The sequence below is a fragment of the Amia ocellicauda genome, chromosome 13 (genome assembly GCF_036373705.1).
Source record: "Amia ocellicauda isolate fAmiCal2 chromosome 13, fAmiCal2.hap1, whole genome shotgun sequence".
Classification (NCBI taxonomy): domain Eukaryota; kingdom Metazoa; phylum Chordata; class Actinopteri; order Amiiformes; family Amiidae; genus Amia; species Amia ocellicauda.
Genome location: NC_089862.1, coordinates 13,269,587 through 13,290,158, shown reverse-complemented (window position 1 = coordinate 13,290,158; position 20,572 = coordinate 13,269,587). Strand labels below are relative to the sequence as shown.

Below are 20,572 nucleotides of genomic sequence, written 5' to 3'. Positions count from 1 at the left end.
TTACATTTTGGCATCAATATGCTCTGGCTAGCTTATACTAAAGGTGGCCACAGTATCGACTGACTGATGCTAATTGATATTGTTTGATTGGAAGTGGGATTCAAAGATTCAGTGTCTGCTGCAATGGGTTATTTATGTCCTACTTAGTGTCTGTGCAAGCATCCTGCTAGGTACTTCAGATAGTATCTTCGATTTCTCCAATTCACTATTAAAGAAATACCCCTGTGAATTTAAGGCAAAATTAATGGACTGGAACATTCATTCTCATCACTCAGACCAAACAAACAAGCAAAGAAATCAAAAAATCAGTTCTATTCTACACCATCTTTTATATCAAGCCAGAGTTTACAAAATTTGTGAAGCAAGTGCAGCAATACATTGCACGGGAACAAAGTATATTGCACCGCAACCGCTGAATTTAAGCACAATAGGAATGCTTAAATTAGAAGTAGATAATAGTTTGATAAACAATATTTAAATTTTAGTGGTGGAGGAAAATATAAAATTAACAGCATGAGCTCCCCTTTTAACTTTCTTTTAAATCACACACCTTTGTAAAGAAGAAAAAAAAATCTTAAGCTATTTTACATAGGTCTGTATTGTATGGATCTGTATCTTATTAAACCAAGTAACTGAAAAGAAATACACCTTTTTAAAATTTCAAACAGCACTGTTCTTTATTATTGCAAACTTAGCAAACATTAGTATCGTCATGTGATGATTTGAGATACAATTTGTGTGGCGCTACACCATGATAATGGATGGACATCCCCAATAGATCCTTTTCACAACATTTGGAGAAAGGCAATTGACAGTCCAAGCACCACACTCTCTCCGTCATGGTTCCTGGACAAGACGGTCAGAAGCCACTGGGTGTCCCGCCTCTCCAGACACAGCCTGCAGTGTCAGAGTCCACTGGACCCCCCTTTAATGCATATTAACAACCTTCAGAGGAAATCAAATTCACTTCATGAAAAAATATTAAAAACAGTATTCTCTTGGATAATCATTAATACATTCTAAGATGATTTTTTCTCATTTGAAAATTCCCATGTAAAAAGTTACAGGTATTGCCATTAGAAAACACACTCAAAATAAATATAGAGATGAATAGCCTTGCTTATTAAACAGCACTATGAAGGTTATATTGCACAATTAATCAAATCTGTCATGAGTTTTGTTTGAATTTGCTTCAGCATAAGCATAACACTGTTTAAAACTAATTTACAGTTTTAGTATCATCAAATGTCAGTGCAAGTTCCTTTTCCACTGAAAATATAAGTATCATAAAATATGATCATATTCAGTAAAGTATGTACTGCAATTTGTAAGTTTAAAAAACAACAGCAACCAAAACATTAAACAAACAAAGAATAAACCGTTTGAGGACGTTTCACTGAATGTCTTTAAGTTAATACTTTTTGGCACTAGAACAAACTGAAGGACACTCAGGGATGCATATCAGTACAAGCGCTACTAATCAAACCTAATGAGGAGTGCACTGACAATCTGGACGGCAATGAAACTTGTTTCCTAGACCTTTAAAAAAAACACTGTTTGATATACAGTTATTCAATAAATTAACTTAAATAAAATACTGATGAATCATGTCACCTATCTTTGAGATGTGACAGGAATACAAAAAAAAAAAACATATACTATAAAAAGTATATATACTTTTGTGTAAAACTCAATGGTATTTGTCACTTTCTGTGAAGTCATGTGAATTAACATAACGGTTTGATTAGAGCAGGGATTCCCAAACCGGTCCTGTAGGAACCCCTGCCCTGCTGATTTTGGTTTCAATCAAGCTCTTAATTACATAATTGAGCTTTATATTGCATTGTTAGTTAAATTAAGGATTCAATTAAGCAATTGAGCTCTCAGCTGGAATAAAAACCAGCAGGACAGGGTGTCCTCCAGGGCCGATTTGGGAAACCCTGGATCAGAGGATAATGCTGACATTTCATATTTTTAAACCAAATAACATAATTTTTTAAAACTAAGCTGATAAGGGGGTTCTGCTCCCTGATCACCACAGTATAACCAGATATTACTGGACACTTTTAAGGACTGTCTTCTAAGAGCCAGCATCTGTTTAATACACATATTTTACAAGAAACATCTGTCACTCAAAACATAATACTGTTCTGGTAATATTTGACATACAAAAACATCCTGCATGCATTTTTTCAAATGTTCAAAGCCCTGTAAAAAGTACAGTAAAATAAAATCCCTATGTCTTTGGTTGCACAAAAGCAAATCGGTATAAAACACAATATATGTATAAAAATGTGTGCCATCCCTAGTGCAGTGTTTCCCTGGGGCCCTTCTGATAGCCCTCAGGCTTCATTTGCCAAGTTATAAAAGAGTATTATGGAAAGACAAAAGGTTTTTTAGTATGCTAGACATGCACTGTACATATTTCCCATAAAGATTGGAGCATGAACCTTTATAAATTGGATGGATCAAAAACCTGGGCTGTCAATAGTCTTCCCAGGTTGAAAATGGGAATCACTGCACTAGAGAAAGTCTTATTCTACTTGTTCTCTTTGAAGGCGGGACTTAATTTGCTCTGGCAGGGCCATCTGAAGCGGCTCATAGCGCGCGTCCGTCCGATCCTCAGTGAGCCACTCCACATGGGTTGTCCGAGGTCTGGCAGCCCATGTTCTTGTTTTTCACCTGAACCCTGAACAGAGTCCCGTCCGCACACATGCAGAGCTTGTAGCGCTCCATGCCCTCGTCAAAGAACAGCTCCCCCCCGGTGGAAGAGTTGGGGATTCGAGATGGGCTGACCATGACGGAGCCGTTCAGGATAATGCTGTTCTCCTAGTAGAAGAAAAATAAATACAGTGCATCAACTACACATCTGCAGCTAAAATGTGTGTATCCGAGTGATACAAGTATGACAAAAGCCAATTAAATTGTGGTACTCACAGCCCTTAGCTCTATATCTCCTCCCATTCTAAACTCGACAGTTTTTCCCATGATGAACACGCCTTCATTGCCACGAATAATGGCTTTGCCGTCGACTTTAATGGTGAGGTCACTGGAGGCATTGCTTGTGATCTGCAAGGACACACATGGGAGCAATGAGGAGAGAACAGCTACTTTAAACAGTGCTACCAAAAACTGTTGTTCCTAGAGAAAGCTTTAATAGAGAAGTGAACAGGTAAAGAAGAAGAACCAAGAGCACACCCTCTCAGTAGAGGCCTTCTGCACGTTGAGTATCTTAACCCCCTTGGGCAGGTGGAACTCATGGTTGTCGAAGTCTGTGCTGAAGAACGTCGTCTGGGTCCGAGGGTCCACAAACGTCATCCCGATATCACTGGTGATGGAGGTCTTCTCTTTCTCCACGCTCAGCTTAGTGGTTCCTTGCTGAAAAACCACCTGGACCAAAATGAAAGCACGTCAGTTCTTGTTCAGACCATGGAAGCTGTATTGGAGAATCATACATACAATGCCATGATTACTTAAATGTACTACGGGATTGAATTAAAAAAAAAAAAAGAAAAAAAAAATAACCTGGAGTTTTCACATGGGCATTATGTAACTTCTTAACAAATCACATTGCAAAAAACTTTCTTGGTTCCATACAGACATGCAAGTGAACCCTATCTGTGTGAATGTGCCAGCTCCGTGTGCCGGTCTGGTGCCCGCTGCTGCCTACTCTCACCGGCTGGTTGTTCCCTGTGATGACGAGGTTCTCGTTCTTCCTGCCCCCCACGGTGCTCTTGTGCAGGGGGTGCACCACGCCCATGTCAGACTTCTGCTTAAACCTCAGTAGGCCGCTGTCGTGGAACTCCATACTGTCACAGCCGTTGGGGCCGATGCGAATCACTGTCCAAATCACGAGCGTGATCTGGAAGGGAGGGAGATGAAGATGAATCATTCACAATCCTAAAAGCTGTACTCACGTGGTTATGGGAATACTTTACATTTTATAGTAAATATGCCAGAGCTAAAACATTTACACAACCTAACAATGGTCCAATGCCAAACTGGGAACTGTTATTTATTTGTAGTTGATAGTTTAAATATTAAATTCCTATGGAATTAATTAAGAGACATTAACCAGCCCCACATGAGATTGTCCTACTCATGACAGCATCAGATAGGAAGTGATGCAAAATCAGAAGCCAGCCTTTTCAAATCTTCTACCCCGATCTCTCCTCGAATACAACATCACACTCACATTGATCACGGAAAACACACAAAAGAACAGCACAGTCAACTCAATGTAGGCCATACGTTTGTAAACACAAAGATACAGAGGAGTGACAAATTAAAGGAAAAAACAATATAAATTGTCTCAGTAAGGTGTTGGGCCACCATGAGCTGCCAGAACAGCTTCAATGCTCTTGGCACAGATTGTACGAGTCTCTGAACTCTACTGGAGGGATGAACACCATTCTTCCAAAAGATATTCCCTCATTTGGGGTTTTGATGATGGTGGTGGAGAGTGCTGTCTAACACGTCGGTCCAAAATCTCCCATAGGTGTTCAATTGGGTTGAGATCTGGTGACTGCGAAGGCCACAGCATATGATTCACATCATTGTCATACTCATCAAACCATTCAGTGACCCTCGTGCCCTGTGGATGGGGGCATTGTCATCCTGGATGAGACCACTCCCATCAGGACAGAAATGTTTCACCATAGGATAAAGGTGATCACTCAGAATAACTTTGTCATGATTTGCAGTGACCCTTCCCTCTAAGGGGACAAGTGGACCCAAACCATGCCAGGAAAATGCCCCCCACAGCATAACAGAGCCTCCGGACCCCCTCACTGTAGGGGTCCAGCAGTCAGGCCTGTACCATTCTCTTGGTGTCCCACACATGCACTCGCCCACTTGTCCAGAACACGAGCCAGTTGAGCGTCTTTGTGACTGAAGCTCCTGCCATTCATGCCCCAATAATGACCCCTCTTTCAAAGCCACTTAGATCCTCTTGCCATCTTGAACCACAATCGAGCTCACCTGGGCATGCTCAGCATTTTTATACATGCCAGAGTATGATAGGATGTTAATTGCTTAATTGTATCATGCAGTACACCTGTTTGGAGGCATCTGCATTCATTATGTTCCTCCACTCATTTATTCAGGTTCTTCCTTTATTTATTTATTTATTTATTTATATAGCGCCTTTAACCAAGGCGGTTAACAATTTTTTAACTAAATGGTTAAATCAAGAGAATTGGCTGAAGGAAGAAGGTACATTTATTGGGCAAGGATGAGAAAGTAGAGATTGGTGCTACAATGAGAACAGAAGTTAGGGCAGGGATAGGCAAACACGCAGGGTCCTGACCGGGGGTTAGGGGCTAGAGCACGCAGTGGGATAGGCCAGGGTGAAAAGATGTGTTATTAGGGAGGAGCGAAAACTGCATAGTGAAGGGGACTGCTTTATATTGAGTGGGAGTTTGCTGGAATGAAGGGGAGCCAGGAGGGAAAAGGAACGAAAACGGGATTGGGCACGGGGGGGGGGGGAGGGTTGGACCGAGAGGGACAACAGGGTTTGAGAGCGTAAGGGACAGGAAGAAACATAGTAAGTGACAAGAGCAGACAGGTAGGGTGGGGTGAGACCATGGAGGGATTTATAAACTAGTGTAAGGAATTAAAATAAGCAGCGACAATAAACAGGGAGCCAGTGCAGCTGGAGGAGAAGAGGGGAGGTATGAGAGGAGCAGGGGAGGTTAAATATGAGATGGGCAGAGTCACCCGTCAGGATCCTCAACAGGGCCCTTGGTTTCACGCATTAAGCGTAACCGAGTAACAGCGCAGTTTGCTTACAATCAAGTTGATGAGAGCCAACAGGAAGAGGACGACGATGATGCAGATGGCCAGGTTGCCTTTCCTGCCCCTCAGGCCAGTCTTGTGCAGCCTCTCCTCCTCGATGGGCACATAGCCAGCCTTGAAGTTACTATTGTGCTCCTTGTTAATGCTCCTGCGCTCTATGGCCTTCTCTCGCATGGACCTCTTCACAGGACCGTTGGAGCTTTCCTGTAACAGCGTGCGTTCCAAGAAGAAAAGCATGTCAAACAAGCGCACTCATAAGCTATTCTTTCGACATCCTGGGAGCAGATGATATAGTTTATCCCCCATGTCCACACAATGCCCTTTTGGTTTTGTTTGGAATAGTATGACTAGAGGAGGGATGTGTAGCGAGTAGACCTAGTCATAATCAAAGAGAATTAGATGTTGTATGTATTGTCTCCAGTAAGCTAATAAAACATTTTCTGCCAAAGCATTAAATAATAATTTTAATTAGGTTAGGCAAATATTAACGACGTATAATATTATTATTATTATTATTATTATTATTATTATTATTATTATTAATAATAATAATAATAATCTTAGATAAAAACAATAAACTCTGAAGGGGTGAAAAAACAACCAGTTAGGCCTAATAACCAATAGGAATTGTATTACCTTAATTGTTTTCAGCAATTTGCATATGCCTTCTCAGTATTTATTTTCAGAACATCCAGCTAGAAATATGCACAGCTACGCGTATTGCTTCAGTAAAACGTATATTTATTTATAGCAGGCCCATATCACAATAAACAGCTTTTATTTCAGACTGTAAATAACCGTTTTAAATGTATGCATCCTATATCATTAGGCAGGCACCCGAGTCAGATTTTCCACTGGGCAGTCTAATTAAAAACACCCAGTCTCTGCAGTTCCAGCCACGCAGCTGCGCAGACACGGGCACCGCGCACAATGGACGTGTTTTCCTCGGTTACATCCCGCAACTGGCAGCCTTCCGTGCGATTAAAGGACATTGATTTAAAAAAAAAAAAAAAAAAGCAAAAGTTAATGTTTTATTCCCATAACAGACCTGCTCGGACGCCATGATGCTCCTTCCCCCTCCGCTCCCGGACGGTTTGACAGCTGGCGACAGACGCCGGACCGCACCATCCCGTCCTCCGCACCAGCCACCCACAGCACCGCGCCACACCAAAGCCCCGTCTCACTGTTAAATTAAGGATTATTTAGAAATATATGATTAAAGAAAAATCAATAGAAATATGCTCTTTATATGTAAATTTGCTCTGAATGCAGAGTGTGCGAGTGTGTGCCCACATGGTACATTCCTGGAGCCGCCTGGCCAATAGGAGCGGCTGGTTCGGGAATGCTGTGGGGACGGTTTCTAAAAAAGAAAAGCCAAAATAAGACCCATTGAGCTTGAGATCCAGTTTTGCATTGTAAATACTTGGCTACTTGGATGTCATTTCCAATCTCCTGTGTGATTATATATTTGAAGATGCATGGGATATTGATTGATGCATTATTCACGGTTACAGTGTGTTAAACCGTGACTTTAAAGGACAGGTACAATTTTGTATAGGCTATTGAGCAAACAAGCAAAAGCCTGCCACTTCAGACGTGTACACATGAACAAGTCTGTTAATCTGTCGATACTTCATGTGCTACAAAAGATGTTTAATGCATGCATTTATTTTTTAACTTGGGTCTATTCATTTAAGATATGTGGATTCACACTGTAGGATCTATTATGTGTATCGCACCTCTCTAGAAAGTTCAGTAAAGATTTATATCCTACCATCAACATTATTAAAAATAAATACATGTGTTTTGGTGGCCAACAAATATGTTTGAAGCTTCTAAATTGTAATATAAGTGTACATGTTAACTGGCCCGTTGGTTTTAAACACCCTTCAAAGTCAATCAATAAGTAATTAAATGAGTTGAGTGAATACATCAATACAAATATAAAAAGTGTGACTTGTAAGGCATGTGAGCAATGGGCATTTTTATGTCACAGAGGTGAATGCAACAGAAGGGACACATGCCTGCAATTGCAAAGCTATAGATATTCAGTGTGCATGAGTATGTATGTGACAGGACTTGGTGCGGCTGCAATCCCAACACTGTGTCTCGGGAACTGGCGTTGCTACAACAGCTGACATTGTGCCCGGCGTCCGTGGCATCAGAGCAAAGCAGACGTCAAAGGTTGCGCTGCCACCCCGGCTATAAATACCAGAGGCGTCTGTCACTGAGCTACTCGGGCAGGATACTTAGTTGCAATCCCACGGAGCATCTGTAACACAACAAAAGCTTCCTAAGAATTAAAGAGGTGACCAGCAATGGCTGACACACTGAGGAGACTGGCGAGCACCGCTCCGTACTCTCTTCTGCAAGACAAACTTGAATCCTGGTACAAAGATTATCATGTAAGTCACAGAGAATGATTTTATTCCAGTTGCATGGTTTTAAATGGTGTTTTTTTTTTAACGACTGTTACACGCGGTATTAAAGTTTCAGCTCTGGCTCAAGTCAAAATACAAGCCGAATTAAAATGCATCTTTCAAAATTCCAGTGCCTAGTCCTGGGGTAAGGGACATTATTACATAACATAATGATGATATATTTTAATACTAAAATAACATGCAGATAGTTCATAGTTTCCATCTGGAGAGGTTTTTTTTTTTTTTTTTAGATTAGAAGTTTCCAATTTGCAAACTAAAGAAATGCAGTGGCAAAATAAAGGGAGGGAAGCATAAAACTGGAGTTTGCGCACTAGTGTGATCAGCACGCACTGATTCACGGAGTTTGGTTTCTATGGACGCTTGTGGCCATGGCGACTGTGATACCCTTCCTTCCGAAAGTGAAACAGTGAAACAGTGCAATCAGTGCAACAGTGAAACAGTGAAACAGTGCAATCAGTGCAACAGTGAAACAGTGAAACAGTGCAATCAGTGCAACAGTGAAACAGTGAAACAGTGCAATCAGTGCAACAGTGAAACAGTGCAATCAGTGAAACAGTGAAACAGTGAAACAGTGCAATCAGTGCAACAGTGAAACAGTGAAACAGTGCAATCAGTGCAACAGTGAAACAGTGCAATCAGTGCAACAGTGAAACAGTGAAACAGTGCAATCAGTGCAACAGTGAAACAGTGAAACAGTGCAATCAGTGCAACAGTGAAACAGTGAAACAGTGCAATCAGTGCAACAGTGAAACAGTGAAACAGTGCAATCAGTGCAACAGTGAAACAGTGCAATCAGTGCAACAGTGAAACAGTGAAACAGTGCAATCAGTGCAACAGTGAAACAGTGCAATCAGTGAAACAGTGAAACAGTGAAACAGTGCAATCAGTGCAACAGTGAAACAGTGCAATCAGTGCAACAGTGAAACAGTGCAATCAGTGCAACAGTGAAACAGTGAAACAGTGCAATCAGTGCAACAGTGAAACAGTGCAATCAGTGCAACAGTGAAACAGTGAAACAGTGCAATCAGTGCAACAGTGAAACAGTGAAACAGTGCAATCAGTGAAACAGTGAAACAGTGAAATCAGTGAAACAGTGAAATCAGTGCAACAGTGCAATCAGTGAAACAGTGCAACAGTGCAATCAGTGAAACAGTGCAATCAGTGCAACAGTGAAACAGTGGAATCAGTGAAACAGTGAAACAGTGCAATCAGTGCAACAGTGAAACAGTGCAATCAGTGCAACAGTGCAACAGTGAAACAGTGCAATCAGTGCAACAGTGAAACAGTGAAACAGTGCAATCAGTGCAACAGTGAAACAGTGCAATCAGTGCAACAGTGAAACAGTGAAACAGTGCAATCAGTGCAACAGTGAAACAGTGCAATCAGTGAAACAGTGAAACAGTGAAATCAGTGAAACAGTGAAATCAGTGCAACAGTGCAATCAGTGAAACAGTGCAACAGTGCAATCAGTGAAACAGTGGAATCAGTGAAACAGTGAAATCAGTGCAACAGTGAAACAGTGGAATCAGTGAAACAGTGAAATCAGTGCAACAGTGAAACAGTGCAATCAGTGAAACAGTGAAACAGTGCAATCAGTGCAACAGTGAAACAGTGCAATCAGTGCAACAGTGCAACAGTGAAACAGTGCAATCAGTGCAACAGTGAAACAGTGCAATCAGTGCAACAGTGCAACAGTGAAACAGTGCAATCAGTGCAACAGTGAAACAGTGCAATCAGTGCAACAGTGCAACAGTGAAACAGTGCAATCAGTGCAACAGTGCAACAGTGCAATCAGTGAAACAGTGCAACAGTGAAACAGTGCAATCAGTGCAACAGTGAAACAGTGAAACAGTGCAATCAGTGCAACAGTGAAACAGTGCAATCAGTGCAATCAGTGCAACAGTGAAACAGTGCAATCAGTGCAACAGTGAAACAGTGAAACAGTGCAATCAATGCAACAGTGAAACAGTGCAATCAGTGCAACAGTGAAACAGTGAAACAGTGCAATCAGTGAAACAGTGAAACAGTGAAATCAGTGAAACAGTGAAATCAGTGCAACAGTGCAATCAGTGAAACAGTGCAACAGTGCAATCAGTGAAACAGTGCAATCAGTGCAACAGTGAAACAGTGGAATCAGTGAAACAGTGAAATCAGTGCAACAGTGAAACAGTGCAATCAGTGAAACAGTGAAACAGTGCAATCAGTGCAACAGTGAAACAGTGCAATCAGTGCAACAGTGCAACAGTGAAACAGTGGAATCAGTGAAACAGTGAAATCAGTGCAACAGTGCAACAGTGAAACAGTGCAATCAGTGCAACAGTGCAATCAGTGCAACAGTGAAACAGTGCAAACAGTGCAACAGTGCAACAGTGCAACAGTGAAACAGTGCAATCAGTGAAACAGTGAAACAGTGCAATCAGTGAAACAGTGAAACAGTGCAACAGTGAAACAGTGCAACCAGTGAAACAGTGAAACAGTGCAACCAGTGAAACAGTGCAACAGTGCAACAGTGCAACAGTGAAACAGTGAAACAGTGCAACCAGTGAAACAGTGAAATCAGTGCAACAGTGAAACAGTGAAACAGTGCAATCAGTGCAACAGTGAAACAGTGCAACCAGTGAAACAGTGAAACAGTGCAATCAGTGAAACAGTGCAACAGTGAAACAGTGAAATCAGTGCAACAGTGAAACAGTGCAACAGTGAAACAGTGAAACAGTGCAATCAGTGAAACAGTGAAACAGTGCAATCAGTGAAACAGTGAAACAGTGAAACAGTGAAACAGTGCAACCAGTGAAACAGTGAAACAGTGCAATCAGTGCAACAGTGAAACAGTGCAATCAGTGCAACAGTGCAACAGTGAAACAGTGCAATCAGTGAAACAGTGAAACAGTGAAACAGTGCAATCAGTGAAACAGTGAAACAGTGCAATCAGTGAAACAGTGAAACAGTGCAACCAGTGAAACAGTGAAACAGTGCAACCAGTGAAACAGTGCAAACAGTGCAATCAGTGCAACAGTGAAACAGTGAAACAGTGCAATCAGTGAAACAGTGAAACAGTGCAACAGTGAAACAGTGCAACCAGTGTAACAGTGTAACAGTGCAACAGTGAAACAGTGAAACAGTGCAATCAGTGCAACAGTGAAACAGTGAAACAGTGCAACCAGTGAAACAGTGCAACAGTGCAATCAGTGAAACAGTGCAACCAGTGCAACCAATGCAATCGGTGCAATCAGTGCAATCAGTGAAACAGTGAAACACTGTAGTTCAGTGCAAACAGTGAATCAGTGCAGTTCAGTGCAACCAATGCAATCAGTGCAATCAGTGCAACCAGTGCAGTTCAGTGCAACCAGTGCAGTTCAGTGCAGTTCAGTGCAATGGTCAAGCTCCTCTCAGTTTGTCGACAGGTCGAGCTGGGAAGTTAAAATTACACATTAAACATTCTGTAGTTTGTTTGCCAGCAATGATAGTAAACTTGTAACTTAATTAAACATTTAGATAATAGGGCTATTTACTTGAAAAGCTACCCCCTTATTTTAAAGCAATAAAAAAACTCTGAAAGATACAATTACAACTGTCTTATTATTTTCTTCAGTATGAAACAGTACAATAGTTGCACTAATCTTAGTACAACCGCCACACCCAGTTTGACTACTAATTACTATTTGAGCTACCACTAGTACTGAAGCTGTGAACACTATTACTGTGGTACAACAACTGTTAAAACTACAATACAATTGCTTTCTGATAATATTTTCCTTTTGCTTCAGGAAACATACAAAATGCTCAAAGACAACAAAGGTATATGTATATTTCATCATCAGCAGCAGCCTATATCAATCCACTGCTGGATGAATGACTGCCCATGATGTTTCCATTTGCTTTGATATAGCTTCCCTTGTCCATGTCATACCTACAAAGTTAATGATTCCATCCTTTATATGGTCATCCTTTTTGAAAGGTACAACTGATCATCCCCCTCTTGTCCTCATGATTATCTTCCTCTGGATGTACCTTCCTCTCTCTCCTACGTTCTGCACTTACCCATTCTCTTTGAAACTCTGCATCTGTGTCTAAAGACATTGCTTTATTTAATTAATCAATTTAATGAATTTATGCAATGGATGTTGGCCATTTTTTCCTTATAGCTCATCTCCTGTGACCAAAATTTGAACCGGTGCTGTGAGCTGGTGGAACTCACCTCAAAGATTCAGGGACAGCTATTCACCATCCTGAACCTCACTGCCAGAGAAGGTCAGACATTTCCTTTGTGCCCTTGTGCTGCAAACTTAGGATGCAGTCCTAGTCCTCAAGCACAGACAAAATCCCCGACAAGCCCTGACAGATCCCTGACCAGGAGAAGTGACGGTCATACTGTACTCGCTGAAAACTCTCATTATAAGCTGTTATTATTCCAAACATCTTGTTAGTGCAGTGTTAGTTCAGGAGCAATGGCTTCCTAAGTAATTCAGATTGATGCAGACAAGGATATTGTTTGTTTCTCTATTGAATTAAGTTGCTGTCGACAAATCAAATGTTGATGTTTTTTGCTTTTAATCTCAGGCGGGCATTATGCGGGGGTTGAAACACTGAAATCTCGTCTCTTGCCGTGGCTGGGCTCTTGTTTCACTATGGCCTCTTCTGGAGTGACCTCGAATACCAGCCTTAATCTGATCCAGGTAATCCAGAGTGTTGTGGTTTATACTTGCAGACTATATTCTTTTGTTGTTCATCCTCATGCAGCAACATTGTTTCAGACAGGAACCATTGATTAGGGTGGACTTCTGAAGTTGTAAGAAATTGCTTGTAAAGGCCGACTGCATTTACTCATTTAACCACTGAGGAAAAAGTTTATATTTATATTTATCTATGCAATCCTGTTTATGTGTATGTGTCTGTGGCTTTTAGGAATCAATGGAGAAAGAAAAGAAGATAAGAGAGCTTTCTCAATCCCACGAACATGAAATACAAAAGATGGAATCACAGCTGAATTCGACACGTTATCAGCTGGACTCTGTAAAGCAGGAGTAAGTTTGTCCTTAAGATATCATTTTAAGAGAAAAAAACCCCTTAAAACCAATGAAAAGCCAACTCAGCTGTTACCCTACCTGGCACTGGAGAAAAGAGTTGTGAATAAAAATGTACATGTTTATGTGAGTGTATGAACTATTATTTTTGTGCAATTGATTAAAATAATAATAATAACAACAACACATGTTTTTCAGATTGGAAGATGCTCAATTTGAACTTGATGATACCAAAAATAAGTCAGCAACGACACTACTAGCTACAGAGGATGAAATACTTCAGCTCAAAGCCGAGTGAGTGATTCCAAGTGTAGTTTAATGTACCTTTAGCATTTATTTTCAGTTAAAAAAGTTAAATAAATGTCAGATGTTGATACTGAGCTCTTTTGACCCTCTCTGATCTCTGACCACATTGCCTTGCAGGCTGCAAGCGGCGTGTGATCAGGCTGACCTGTACAAGCGGAAGGTAGATGTGCTGGATGACTACGAGAGACAGATCCGCATGCTGAAGGAAGAGGTGTCCTTTCTGACTGCGGAGAAGTCATTGCTGCAGGACAGGTAGGCAGTTGTACCTGTGGATATTAGAATTACAATTATACTGAATGGCATGAATGGTAATATACAAAGCAATATAAACAGTTATATTATATGTTGTGATTGTCAGTAAGTAAGGTGGGGGCCTGTAAAGGGTGACAATAGTACCATATTTTTAAATATTTTGCATGACAATGGTATAATTGGACTGTAACTGACCTGTAATTGACCCCAGATCTGTTAAACAGTTATCTCATGCTCAATCCTCTGTTAATATGATAAGGCCAGGGTCACTCTCTTATCCTGAGTATAACCACCACCATCAAAACCACTGAGAACGTTTTACCAGAAGAGATTGGTGTGTCCGACTTACAAGCAGATGCATGTGAGATTGAATCCCTGCCTGGACAGAAAATATTTGTATCATATCCTTGACAAATTTGATAACAATAATGATTTTGAATAGAGAGAACAGCAAACCGAAGAAAAAAAAAAAGCAAATCTTGGTCCCTTAAGGTTGTAAATGTGAAGATTTGATGATTTCCTGGCTGGAAGACACACACATAAGGCTTCTGATGTTGAACAGGATGATCCCTGTTAACGTGTGAATTTAGAGCAAGGGTTTCCAGCTCAATTCCTTTGTGCTCTACCCTGTGTCTGCGTGCTCCAGGCTGACACGGAGCCGCTCCCCCAGCCCCTTGCCTCGCCGCAGCCGCTCCCCCAGCCCCCTGCTGAGGAGCGACTCCCCGACCCGAGCCCAGCTCACCAACTCCTCTCGGCACGCTCGCCTGGTCTCGCGTTTCAGTGACCTGTACACCACCGAGCGCCTGGAGGCCCAGAGCCTCCTCCGCCGCTACATAGAGGACCTGGAGATGGTGCAGAGGATCATATTCATCGCCACTGTGGTAGGAACCTTTTTAGAGACAGACCAGGGAAACGGGGAACCCTGGGGAGTGTTTATGCTGTAGCAAACCCTGTGCCACAGGCTCGTCAGCAGTTTTAGAGGTGCCTTGACTCGCCTTTGTTGATGTTTTAGTGGTCTTCTGCTGCCAGGGTCCAGCGTGTTGCAAGACATGTTGGTTGAGCCCTTAAAAGCCTGTGTGTTGGTTTTAATACTTGAGAAATTTCCACATTGCTGATAATTGGCTTTCTGATCCTGTGAGTTAAGGAGTCCTTCCATGCTGCTAAGATGGCCTTCAGACAGTTCAAACTGCGAGTGAGGAAGACTCTCTCTCCCACACACATGGGCCCAGAGTCACTGGATGATGCTGTGGTGGACTACATTGTTAGAAATCTGGACCTCTATGACGTGCAGTCCAGTGTCAATGTAAGTTACCCCTTCTGACCCGTCTTATCCTGTGGTCAAGGATGTGTCAAGTTACTCGACGACTTTCCGAAAGCTCTCTTTTGGACCTAATTGGACTGCTTTTTCTCTAACGATCTCATCTAGGAGGTGATCAGCGCCATGAACGTGAATCCCAAGATCTCCTTCCCCCCAGAGATTGATTTCATCCTCATCGGCAGCTTCATCCGTGAAGTGTGTCGTGTGGCCTTTTCCATGCAGACCCTGGAGCCCCCCCTGGACCTGGCCTTCACCACAGATGGAGAGCTGTACAGCGACAGCAAGTGAGTCTGCTGAATGTTTACTAACCACAGACAATTATACAAAGAAAGAGACAAATTTATTTAAAATGTCAGTAGTATTATATATTGTATTTTACACTGTATGACTAAATCAAAGTTGCATTCATATGTAACTCTGATATTCACCACTGGGAGTCTCTCTTTCTCTATTGACTGTGAGTATGCAGGCTGTCAGTTCTGGTCAGAATGCGCTAATTTCCCTGGGTGTCGTTGTGCAGGTATCGGCGCAGTTTTGACTCGGAGTACACGGCTCCGTTGGTGGCATACCACGTGTGGCCGACGCTGATGGAGGGAGACACTGTCATAGTAAAAGGAGAGGCCGTTACCAAGAGGGGAGCTCTAGTATGTCCTCTTTTAAACACATGATCCACCTCACTTCACAACCATTGATACTCAAATATAGTATGTAGTACTTCCCTTTTGTGCAATTGATGATCACTCTGTAGGGTTATAATATAAATACTGGACCAGATCATTAAGATACTGTTAGCACTTTCCTTTTTTCAGTGTACATAAGAGAAGGTTTAAATATTGACACTTGTTATTGCCAACCATATGGGACAATTTCCGGTAGCTTGGTTAATTTTAAAATGGATTATATTGCTTCATTTAATGAAGACCCAAGGTTTACTTTATTACGAATTGCCTATTTTGAGCCTGACTTTATTACTAAATTGCTTAATTAAATCTTGAGATGCAATATTAATTTGTGATAAAGAATCTGGACACTTTATTGATTATCAAATTATTGATACGTATAGAACTCAGTTATATTTTATGAGATGGTCCCAAGTGCAAGAGATAAGACTGGATCAGTGAACAAACCAGATGGGGTTTCACAGCACTTACATTTGGCTATAAATATGCATTGCTATGTAATGATTACTTAATAGGCAGAAAATAAATCCTATGCTCTATGAACATGCTTTTCCCACTTCCACATGCTGTAGTCATCACATCATCATAATGCTCACAATGAGGTGGAAAAACAAAATAACATTTATTTTATTGCATCTACTAAATAATAGTGCAGCTCCACAGGGCTATCTAGTGGTTGGAGGCCCCAGGTGACACCTCTCATGCAATATTGAGCCAGCTAGTGGTGGTGTTAGCTAGTTAGTTGATTGGTTGAATGACACAGCCAGTGTAAGGTGCCAGTCGAGGGATGTCACTATGATGTATCACAGTAAGTTTATTTACACCAATAATAATTGTACTACTACTAATAGTAACGATGTGCTTTGTTGCAGTGGTCCCCTCGAAGAAGCCGAAGCAGGAGCTCCAGTCCTCTGCGTTCCCGCACTGGCAGTCCCTGCCGGACCCTAGTAAGTTAATAATAATAATAATAATGATGATGATTATTATTTATTTCTTAGCAGATGCCCTAATCCAGGGTGACTTACAAAATAGAACAGCATTATAAAAGTGCAATAATACTGTACAGCTCAAAACATAATTACAAGTTCAAAATTACACAAGTGCATAGGAAATTATACAGATAATACAAAATACAAGTCTTACATCCGACTGTAAAAGCTAATAAGTCCAGACAAGGTGTGCAGTCATAGTTAAGCGCTAAGGGGAAGGTGGCAGAGGGGAAATCAAAATAACTAGTACTAGTAATGTAAAAGCAAGCAGTATGATAAGCTAAGTCCAATTTCAAGAGCCACACGGAAATAAAATACTAAATTACAGGTACAGTCTGAAAGATGCTATCCTCACCTCAAAGGGAAGGTCATTCCACCAGTTAGGGGCAAGGGATGAAAAGTAGTGGGCTATGGAGGAAGGGGAGTGGAGGGGAGGTCTTCTGGCACCACTGACATGTCTTCTACAAAATAAAATAACACAAATAAAACTCTACCCCTTAACTGGAAACAAATCTCCACTGATCACAGACTGCAATGCAAAATTCAACAAGAAAAAGCTTGTTTTCACTGAGTTACTTATCCCTAAACGTGCCACGGTGAAAGTTTCAAAGGAACCCAGTCATAATAGCCTTCGTGCTGCTCTAGCTATGCAGTGATCCCTGCGTCATACTATAGACTTTCAGAACAAGACTGGCTGCAAAACTGGCCTGCAGCAATATAACTTTAACATAAGTGAACAAATCATGTGTTCAGGGGGCTGAATAAGGCAGCACTGCCAGCTGAAGGAGAGAGGTGACAGGTGTGTGGCTGTACTGACCGCTGCTGTGTTTTGTGTTCCAGGGCTCCAGTCGCAGCCGCAGTCCCTCACCAGGCCGCCTGTCCCCCAGCCGTCTCTAATCACATCTGCATGGGACAGCCTGGGTCCATCTCCCACTCAATGCATTCCTCTCGGTCGATGTATTTTGCTGCAGGCAGGACCTCTGCAGTCACAACAGCATAATGTGACTTTAAAGTAAAAACACTCATATGGGCTCATTGTTGGTATAATTCTTTCATTTTGTAATGCACAATAGCATTCACACAGAGCAGGCCATCACAGAAGCATAAGTTACCTAAGTTGGGTTAGAGTTTACATTGCATCTGTGTTTCTATTTGTTTCTTCATCCCTTGATTTGGTACTGCAGAACAAGGGCACTTTAGTTGTTGCTACCGTTGACCTTGCAATGAATATCATTCACACTTCTCTGTTGTTTGTGTAAACGTTCAAATCCTTTCACTGTTAAAAACATTAATTTATTATCTACAAAAACCATGGAAAGTTCACTGAATCGTGTGAAATACTCAGGGGAACTGTGTAACACCACCTTGCATGGGGCTATCCAGAGTTTTATGTTTTTTAGAAAATTGGTATAACTCTGAACAATCCTCCACATTCATGTCTACTCTAATCCTATTTCAAATTCTTCCAGAAGCCCCCAGTGTGTGCTTATTGATTTACAGTATTACTCAGATGGTGCCGTGGTTGTAGCTGTCTTTGTGGTTTGTGTGATTGTGAGTGTGTTTTTTAAATACTATTTTGATGTTTAGTTTATTACTTGTAAAAAAATAAAAAAGACCTGCACAGTAGCACTTTCAAAAGTGATTAGCTAAATTTGAATTTAGTCTCTCTGACTATAGACAAAGCTGGCAAGGGAGTTCTTCAAATTAAACTAGTCTAGCTAAAGGGGGTGGGAGCTATCTCTTACTGGTGAGCATTCATATGCATTCAGTGTCCAAGCAGAACAGGACTGAACGGGTAAAGATGTTGATGCTATTGTCTCTTACTTATTTTCTTAATTTTGACTCGCTAAATGTTAAATTGCATCCTGAGCTTAAAAATAAGTTCAATTGAGAGACTTTTTAGTTTCTTTAAAGTGAAAATCCTTGTAGAAATGAAAGCTTGATCTAATCATTTGAAATCAGCATGGCCTTGGTGGTAATTCATGAGTCTCATATTAACTCAACTGTAGGCTGTTTTAGTCACGTTGCAGGCATTGGATTTCTGGTATTAAAAGTAATGAGGTCTTTACAATCATTTTAAGAGCTTTAAAAGAGTTTACATACAAATAATATTCATTTTTTTAACATTACCACCTGCTGTATTGTATTGTAGCAATAATGTCTGTCCATTAAACCAGTAATGAGGTGGTGTGCAGGTATTACACAGTAAACATGGGAAAACAGCCCCACCCAGCCTGTCACACTGCTCTGTAGATACATTTACATCGCAGTCTCCAAATTCAAATCGATCTTTGAAAAATTATCCCCATAACTAAATAAAAGACAAACATCTGGTGTTTTGCAACAAACAAGCCAAGTCAGTTATAGCAGGCATTTCCCAGTTTCCCAGAATAAATGCATATGTTTGAAACTTATCAGTATTACACTTTTCCCCTTTTACAATGAAGACATGAAAACTTTAATGTACCTAGTTTATGATTTTACTTTTGTGTCTTTTTAAAAATCATGAACATATGATATTTGATGTGCATTTAATTAATCATCCATTTGCAGCTACACTGAACATACAATACCTTCTTCATACCTTCAAACACACAGACACATAAACACATAAACACACAGACTGTGAGAGTCGTGTGTGATAAACAGGTGCGGAGCTATACATGATTGATACAGCAACAATACTGTTAACAATTACCTCTGACCACAACATACCTGTGTGTGTGTTTGTTTTTTTATACATGGTGCATGTTGTTTTTCTAAATATTTGTTGTGTGCCTTTGTTTTATAATTAACATTTTCAATTACAATAAATAATGATTTTGCAAAATTGCAATGAAAAGTCAACTTGTGTCCTTACCACCCCTAATGTACAGTGGCCTCCAAATGTATTCATAGCCTTGAAGTGTAACTAAGATTTGTCAAACTAATTTAGGAAAACACTGAATTACACATGAATTAAAGAACTGTGCAACTATCAATATTGAATGCATTGAAGCTGATCTATCAAAAACAGTTACATATTTCTAAATTCTGATCTGGAAAATCAGTCGTTTGTAAACTTACCTTGGCTTTGATAACTTCCAGGAGGCTCTTGCATCACCCCTCCATACAAAACCTCTCTCACTCCATCACTTTGTGCAGCTTGTGTGTGTGGATGGCCTTCTTCAGTTCATGCAACGTTTCCTATTGGACTGGGGTCTGGAGATTGTGATGGCCAATAATGAACGCTGATTTTGTGCTCCCTTAGCCATTTGATCAAAGCCAGGTTTTTGGGCCAAAATATCTTGCTTTATTTTGGAAATATAGAAGCAATTTAATATTGGGTTCACCGACTGACTGCGAAAATAAAATGCTGGTACGGCCAACCCATAAAAACTATTATGTCATTTTTAACGATGACCTCTTACTAAGGCTAAGTACAGACCTAACTTACAGGAAACTAACATCTGAAAGGAAAAGTATAATGTACTTAATTTAAGTAGTGTATAAGACTGTATAAATACATGTTAGTTAAGTGTGGAGTGTCCACAATGTACTGACAAAGGCTGAGTGTCCTTATAAAAAAACATGATGTGGTTATTTAATCAATACTGTGGCTTTACGCCACCCAAGCAAGGAACTCAGTGTGTGCACTATAAATCTCTGTAAGAGCCTCAGAAATGAATCGCCAATTGATGGATTATCAATTTTATAGAAAACATAGTAAAGACCACACATCTATTTTCAAACAAGATATTGATGCCATACTAAATATTGGTTTTGA

At 40.8% G+C, this 20,572-nt stretch overlaps 2 protein-coding genes across 2 annotated transcripts; one reads left to right on the top strand and one right to left on the bottom strand.

Annotated features, from left to right (window-relative positions):
• Window positions 1-649: 649 nt before the first annotated feature.
• Window positions 650-6,929, bottom strand: sgcb (sarcoglycan, beta (dystrophin-associated glycoprotein)). Its single transcript, XM_066719933.1, has 6 exons — window positions 6,845-6,929; window positions 5,791-6,000; window positions 3,677-3,862; window positions 3,199-3,390; window positions 2,938-3,069; window positions 650-2,829 (listed from the first exon to the last, which is right to left on the bottom strand). Exons 1-6 carry the CDS (start codon window positions 6,857-6,859, stop codon window positions 2,623-2,625), a joined length of 942 nt encoding a protein of 313 aa, XP_066576030.1. The 5' UTR covers window positions 6,860-6,929; the 3' UTR covers window positions 650-2,622.
• Window positions 6,930-7,982: 1,053 nt separating this feature from the next.
• Window positions 7,983-18,048, top strand: spata18 (spermatogenesis associated 18). Its single transcript, XM_066719932.1, has 12 exons — window positions 7,983-8,201; window positions 12,383-12,488; window positions 12,798-12,913; window positions 13,143-13,261; window positions 13,460-13,555; window positions 13,685-13,819; window positions 14,466-14,700; window positions 14,964-15,122; window positions 15,246-15,421; window positions 15,658-15,781; window positions 16,690-16,764; window positions 17,647-18,048. Exons 1-12 carry the CDS (start codon window positions 8,115-8,117, stop codon window positions 17,701-17,703), a joined length of 1,485 nt encoding a protein of 494 aa, XP_066576029.1. The 5' UTR covers window positions 7,983-8,114; the 3' UTR covers window positions 17,704-18,048.
• Window positions 18,049-20,572: the final 2,524 nt, after the last annotated feature.